Source organism: Cucurbita maxima, unplaced genomic scaffold, assembly GCF_002738345.1.
Source record: "Cucurbita maxima cultivar Rimu unplaced genomic scaffold, Cmax_1.0 Cma_Scf00006, whole genome shotgun sequence".
NCBI lineage: Eukaryota > Viridiplantae > Streptophyta > Magnoliopsida > Cucurbitales > Cucurbitaceae > Cucurbita > Cucurbita maxima.
Genome location: NW_019272022.1, coordinates 3,649,509 through 3,656,849, shown reverse-complemented (window position 1 = coordinate 3,656,849; position 7,341 = coordinate 3,649,509). Strand labels below are relative to the sequence as shown.

At 32.5% G+C, this 7,341-nt stretch overlaps 2 protein-coding genes and 1 non-coding gene across 3 annotated transcripts in view; all 3 read left to right on the top strand.

Annotated features, from left to right (window-relative positions):
* Positions 1-382: 382 nt before the first annotated feature.
* On the top strand, positions 383-454 carry TRNAQ-UUG. Its single transcript has one exon. It is a non-coding gene; the product is annotated as a tRNA-Gln (tRNA).
* Positions 455-1,132: 678 nt separating this feature from the next.
* On the top strand, positions 1,133-3,379 carry LOC111480322 (V-type proton ATPase 16 kDa proteolipid subunit-like). Its single transcript, XM_023125294.1, has 3 exons — positions 1,133-1,341; positions 2,176-2,461; positions 2,947-3,379. The coding sequence occupies exons 1-3, from the start codon at positions 1,263-1,265 to the stop codon at positions 3,077-3,079; spliced, it is 498 nt and encodes a 165-aa protein (XP_022981062.1). The 5' UTR covers positions 1,133-1,262; the 3' UTR covers positions 3,080-3,379.
* A 2,009-nt stretch (positions 3,380-5,388) lies between these two features.
* Positions 5,389-7,341, top strand: part of LOC111480293 (UDP-galactose transporter 1) — a 4,524-nt gene continuing 2,571 nt past the window's right edge. The window contains exons 1-3 of the mRNA XM_023125250.1: positions 5,389-5,918; positions 6,040-6,289; positions 6,415-6,622. Coding sequence (XP_022981018.1) covers positions 5,808-5,918; positions 6,040-6,289; positions 6,415-6,622 — 569 coding nt within the window. The 5' untranslated portion in view covers positions 5,389-5,807. The remainder of the gene's footprint in view (positions 5,919-6,039; positions 6,290-6,414; positions 6,623-7,341) is intronic.

Genomic DNA, 7,341 nt, shown 5'->3' with positions numbered 1-7,341 from the left:
ATTATTACCAAACGCGCCGTGTCCTTTTCAACAAAAAAAAAATAAATAAATAAAAATGCCACATATTTCTTTTGTGAAAAAAAATAAAAATAAAAATACTTGCAACTCATGGAAAATCACACACCATTTAATCCAACGTGGCTAAACATTCCACTTCAGGAAATTCATTAATAATTTAACCAATTTAACTATATTTGTGTTGATAATTTATGGCTTGGTCGAACTCAATTTTGAGGGCAAAAATTGATTTTATTAAAATTATAGAGTTTATAAATATTTTATATGAATATTTAATGATAGTGAAAATTGATAAGTTATGAATTAAATTGGCATTTTATAAAAATATTTTAATAATAAACTGCACAGTTCATATCTCAAAGCAGGTTCTATGGTGTAGTGGTTAGCACTCTGGACTTTGAATCCAGCGACCTGGGTTCGACTCCCGGTAGGACCTATTTTTTCTTTATATTTTCATTTTCATTTTTTAAGGCAAATAAATAATCCATTTATCTTCTCTGTTCTTTTTCTCCACCGGGGGAAATTATCTTTATTATATTTCCAAAGAAGGTAAATCATTATTTAACAAAAATGTTTAAAATATATAAATACGCTATATTAATAAAAATAATATTAAATTTTGTAATTTTTTTAAAAAATGTTTATGAATTTTTAAAAAAATTTAAAAATAAAAAAGAAATAAGAGACAAAATCGTTATTATTATGTTTAAAAAAAAATACTCATTAACCAAAATTATTTATGAGAAATGATTTATTTTTTTAATTAAGAATATTATTTCAAATAATAAAATGTAAAAATACATGGCTTTAATGTGACATTCTTCTAAACATATTAAGTTAATTATAAAGGTTTAAAATATTTAAGAAAATGCATTTTTTCATAAATTCTTTATTAATTCTTTATTTTTAAAATAAATGAATATAAATATATACACGTATTCTTTTAAAATATTCCATAAAACTCCCTGGATAAAACGCAAACCAGAATCCCACAGCCCAAGTCCCAAGGTTCCCGTGGCTACACTTACGGTAAATACGGATAAAAGGAGGGGTATTATGGTACTTTCAGTTGATTCATCGACTGCTCTCCTCTTACTCTACTCGCCTTCTCCAGCTTATATTTCCCGAATCACCGGCTTTGCTATATCTTCATCTAGAGAAGAACAAAAAGAAGCCCTAGAAAAGCTTGCCGGAGCGTTGAGAACCGGGATCGGATTCCGAAGCTAATATCGGTTGTTAATCCAATGGCTACTACTTTTAGCGGTGATGAAACTGCTCCGTTCTTCGGCTTCCTTGGGGCCGCTGCAGCTCTTGTTTTCTCCTGTAAATTTCGCATCTCTCTCTTCTTTTACTTTCCATTTTTATATTTGCGATGCGGCATGGATCGATTAGATTAGTTCTAAGGGTGTAATTCCAGTTTTTCCGCTGATTGAATTTGATTTAAGATGGGAATTCAATTGGGATAATGAAGTTTGAGGCTCAGTTGACGGGGATGAATCTTTTGTGATTGGCCAATTTGGAGATTTTTTTTTTTTTTTTTCGTTTCTTCGATTTAAATGGCGTGAATCTATTTTCCTGTTCTACTTTTAGAAATTGGGTTAATTTGCAATGAGATGATATGGGGAGATTTGGTCGATCCTGTGGCCGATCGGACTGGATCCTATACTGTTTTATTCTCGTTTTTCATTCCATTTCCCGTTTCTATCATTGGGTTAGATATGCTAAACTTCCGACTGCAAAGATGTGTTTTATTTTTCCTCTTTTTATTTATTTAATTTGTTTGATCTTGCTAATAAGTGATTCTGACAAAAAAAAAAAAAAAAAAATCACTCCTGGAAACTCCGATCCAATTTAGAGCCAGTGTTTCTTTATCTCTGAGAGAAATAGCCTGAGAATCTGGATTGCTCGCCCTCTCGAAGATGGTCCAAAGGTTTTTGCCTTTTTGGTAAAATTGGTTCATACTTCTTCTTATGCCTTTTGTATTATGTATTCCATCGCAACATATAAGGATCTGTTGTGCGTGTGTGTGTGTGTGTGTGTTTTCCCACCAAAGTAATGCATAACCATGTTGACCTATCTTTTCCTAACTGGAGCACCCAACTATCCAGATGAAGTCGTAGTATAAAGAAACTGGCGCTTATACTTTCCTTTTTACAGGCATGGGTGCTGCTTATGGGACTGCAAAGAGTGGAGTTGGAGTGGCCTCCATGGGAGTTATGAGGCCCGAGCTGGTCATGAAATCTATTGTTCCTGTTGTCATGGCAGGAGTGTTGGGTATTTATGGGTTGATCATCGCTGTTATTATTAGTACTGGAATAAACCCAAAAGCAAAGTCATACTATTTGTTTGATGGGTATGCTCATCTTTCTTCTGGACTTGCTTGTGGTCTTGCTGGTCTCTCTGCAGGAATGGCAATTGGGATTGTTGGCGACGCCGGTGTTCGGTAATATTTATACTCTCTATAACCCTTTTGGCTGTTAATTACCCTGAATGGCTATGTTTCTGAGTTCTGAATTTGATAAACGCTACAACTTTGCAAAGTTGCAAATGTTTTTAAGGTGGATAATTATTGCATCTATTGTTCGAATTCGTTATGCTTTGGCATCAAATGTGTTAGAAGGTTAGAATTTGAGAATAGTAACTTGAACTAGAATTTTGGGACTTGGTATTGATGGTGGCTTATACTGTTCCGGATCTTAAAGTTTGAAATCCGAGCTGCAAAATTTTTCCCATCCTTTAGTGTTAGTGTTTGTTTCTTCTTTCATTCATCTGTACTTTTTGTCTTCTAGCATTGGATAATGATAGCAAGATGCTGCATGATTTACAGATCATTTTCTGTTCTCTTTCTGGTTCATTACATAGTTATACAAATCATATTCTAGCTCCTCCCTCACATGTTTTATCGGCTTCTGTACTTGATGCACTCAGGGCCAATGCACAACAACCTAAGCTCTTTGTTGGAATGATTCTCATCCTCATCTTTGCTGAAGCTCTTGCCCTCTACGGTCTTATTGTTGGTATCATTCTCTCTTCTCGGGCGGGTCAATCTCGTGCGGATTGAACGACGAACGACGCCAAGTTCATCCTTCATCTTTGAATTTGTTATCCAAATGTTTTAAGGAGATTTTGTTACTATGTTTCTTCTGTTCATGTCAAACCTGAACCTATGTATTTTATTGAGTGATGGTAATGAGCAGGTTTTATGACAAACCTCCATGCTCATCTCCTCATTTGTGTGATATTCTTTCTAGTTTTAGTCAGTACCATTTGAGTTGTGGACTGATTCTATGTGCTCGTTACCTTACGATGCAGATTCCGTTGAGAATAAAAATTCATTACAATGTTGGATGAAAAGCCAACGTTAAGAAGTCACTATTGCAACGAATATAAAAGATATATGACTCCATTGTAAATTTCGAAAGAACTTATTTTCAAATATGGTGTTTTAGATATGGACTCATTTTAAAATTTCTCGAAATCTTGACCGTAAGATCATCAATGGATGTCTTCTTTTTAGTCACTCGTCATTTTTGTTGTGTTTTAAACTAATGATCGATCTAACGATTCGAAATAAAATAGATTGTTGTTGTAAGTAATTCTCAAAACTTGAGTCTAACAACTCATCGCAAAGTTGATCATTCATACCTTTCAACTCATAGATATAGATTTTGGGCTCATTGTTTCATTTTAGACCGAAATCATTAATACTTTAAAATTTTTAAAATGGTAAGAAAACTATTTAAAATTTTATTTTTTTTTAGACAAAATACTAAATAAAATAAAAAAAATAGATATTTAATGTTATTAATGAGCTGCGTACGTGTTGCAAACCAATGCAACGGTATCAAAAAAAATGTTCCCTTTTTAAGAATCTTCCAAAAATACATTATTAAAATAATAATAATAATAAATCCGAATCTGGGGCTCAAAGCACCGACATTGTTGGCGTCCCTGTAATAACAATTTGTACTGTCAATTAGTTAAATTTTTATAATATTTAAATTAAAAATTAGCTTTTTTTTAATGGTTAAAAGACGATTCTGTAATATTAATATTTAAGTTTTTAATAAAAAATATATATATTATTATTATTATTTAACTAAATTTAATAATAAACGGTAGAGATTAATTTTAAAATTTATTAAAACTACACAAACTAAATATTAAAGTCTAAACAAAGAACATACCAAATTCAATAAATATTATATAAATAAAAATGAAAAAAAAAAGGTTTTATTATTATTATTATTATTATTATTTGAAAGACTTGTTTTAATTGTGCTAACTTAACGCATACATTTTTCAATCACATTACATTATTAAAATAATAATAAATAAATAAATATATAAAAAGCTATTTTGCTTCCTAAGAAATTGACCAAAAAATTGCATTCCCTCTAATTTCATGGCATATTCTCAGATCTGGCCCACCTCCCCTCAAAAAAATTAATTAATTAATTAAATTTTAATTTCATAATATAACATTAAAATATACATTATTCACATAAATTAAAAATTTTACCGATTAAAATACATTATTAGTGCTTACGTAAATTAAATATGTCTAAAGTACCATTTGAAATGGGAGTAATAATAAAATAATAATAATAATTGACACTCCCACCTCTCATTTGCACCCGTTTGAAGAAACTAGGAATTATGAACAAATTATATTTAAGAATAATAAATGCAATTTAATTTTAAATTTTAGTTCAACCAAATTTAGGGTTTATCTTGAAACTAACGCATGTATTTAATTTAATTTAATTTAATTTAATTTAATTTAATTTAAAACCCACTCCAATTGGCTAATAATGTTGCATTAATTTCCCTGTTACCATCAAATAAACTCCACTTGTATAATTAATATTCCCTAAACTACCTAACGCTTGCATTAACTATAAACATTATATATATATATATATATATATCATTTATTTAATTTAATTTAATTTATAAAATTTCAAATTAATTATTTTTTTTAAGTTAATAAATAAAATATTAAAATGGGAAAAATAAGGTGCAGCCATTACTAGTGAAACCGGTCCCATAATGTAATTAATTAATTTATCAGATTCCGGCGTTACCAGTGCCAGCGCATCCGTAATGTTTCAAAAAGAAAAACAAATTAAAAGGAGAAAATAAAAAGAAGCAAATTATTATTATTTTGAAAAGAGAAAAAAAAAAGTCATCCAACGACTGAGAGATGGGTCAACGTTCTGTAATCGGTCAAGAACAATAATCGAACGGGTGAGATTATCTGACGTGGTGAAGCCGCTTACGTAAAGGACACGTGGCGAGTGGGATCCACAATCCCCCATGGCTTTTGGGGCGGGCTTTTGAGATGAGATGAGAAGAGAAGAGAAGACGAAGACCCTGTGTTTGTTTTGGGGAAAATAAAAAGGCCGAAGAGAAGCCATGGACAGCGCCAAATTCCAATTCTCAAGTTCACAATTTCTCGATCAATCGCCATAGCCATGGCTTTGAAATGAAAGAGAGCTCGAGCTATGAGCTCGACAAAGTGAAGCGTTTTTCGGATTTGAATTAGAGAGAGAAAGAGGAGTGCGATCCTCGGCGGAAGCATGCTTATTGCGTTTTTGGGCGCAAATTCATCCGTTTCTTATACTCTAACTTCTAGCTGCTAAACCAATTTTTTCAGGCTGCTGAATTGAGTGGTTTCGAATTTGGAAATTCAGGTGGAGTTTTCTCTAATTGAGAGAATTTCGGTGTAATTGGGAGTTTGCGCTGGGTGATCTGGGGTCTGAGGCGAGAGCGAGAGAGATAGAGAGATGGAGGAGGCTTGGTTGTGTCAGTGGAGCACCATTAGATCTCTCGTTGCAATTCTTCAATGGTGGGGTTTCAATGTTACCGTCATTATCATGAACAAGTGGATCTTTCAGGTCTGTGCTGAATTTCGCTATTTCTTCCTTTTCTTCCATTTCTTCACTTTTTGTTTCTAGATTGATTATTCGTTAGATGTTTACGTTGGTTCTGAATTGATCTGTTATTTGTTTTCTGCAGAAATTGGATTTTAAATTTCCTCTAACAGTGTCTTGTATTCACTTCATCTGCTCTGCGATTGGAGCGTATATCGCGATTAAAGTGTTGAAGGTTAAGCCGCTCATTTCTGTTGACCCTGAAGATCGGTGGAGACGGATATTCCCCATGTCGTTTGTGTTTTGTATTAACATAGTTTTGGGGAATGTGAGCTTGCGTTATATTCCGGTTTCTTTTATGCAGACAATAAAGTCCTTCACTCCTGCAACCACTGGTGCGGTTTTGAATTCAAATTGCTTCCTGATTATATGTTGTTTGTCATTGTTCTTAGTTTTTCATTTCGAGATTTTCAATTTTAAATTGTGGGGTTAATTTTTTCAATTCAATTCGTTCCACCAGTTGTCTTGCAATGGCTCGTATGGAGAAAGTACTTTGACTGGAGAATATGGGCATCTCTGATACCTATTGTTGGAGGAATTCTTCTTACTTCTGTGACTGAGATGAGCTTTAATATGCTTGGATTTTGTGCTGCCTTATTTGGCTGTTTAGCTACCTCCACAAAGACCATTCTTGCAGAATCCTTATTACATGGATACAAGTTTGACAGGTACAGCCTTTATGCGCGGTTAATTCTTTTGGATTCAGTGTTTCTTTTTGAACCAAGTTTCATCCTGATTTCCTGCTTGTCGCATTTTTTTTTCTGGGTTTAGATTGATCCTTGAATTATAGAGTGTTATTGCTTGAAAACCCCACATTATAGTTAACTTTAATGTATAGATCTTTGATGTGTTCGTTATCGTTTATGAAAACCTTTTCGATTTTGAAACCGAGTCTCAATCAAAATGGAGGCTCTACTTTTAGGAGGAAGAAAGTGACAAGCCGAGCACTGCATCTGCCTAGCTCAATTGTTGGGGTAACTTGTGCAGATATTGGAAGCAGTAGCTTGGTATTTGTTATTCATATCATAGATACAAAACAGCCGAATCTCATCTAGGCCGCCCTCGGTTATCTTATAAACATATGTCAAATATAAATTAAAACCTGCAAAGACTTCCAAATAAGACATATTCATATGCATGAAGCCGTCGCTAGTTTTTGTTGGATGAATTGGAAAATAACTTCATGGTGTTTTCTAGACTACATTGAATTAGTAGCACAGTTCCAGCGAGGTAAATTTCATTCATGTACTTTCTTCATTAATCTTCAGTTTTTACCACTTTTTTTCATCTAGCTGTCTTTCTCTCTCTGTTTTTTTTTTTTTTTTTTTTTTTTTTTTTTTTTTTTTTTTTTTTTTTTTTTTTTTTTTTTTTTTTTTTTTTTTTTTTT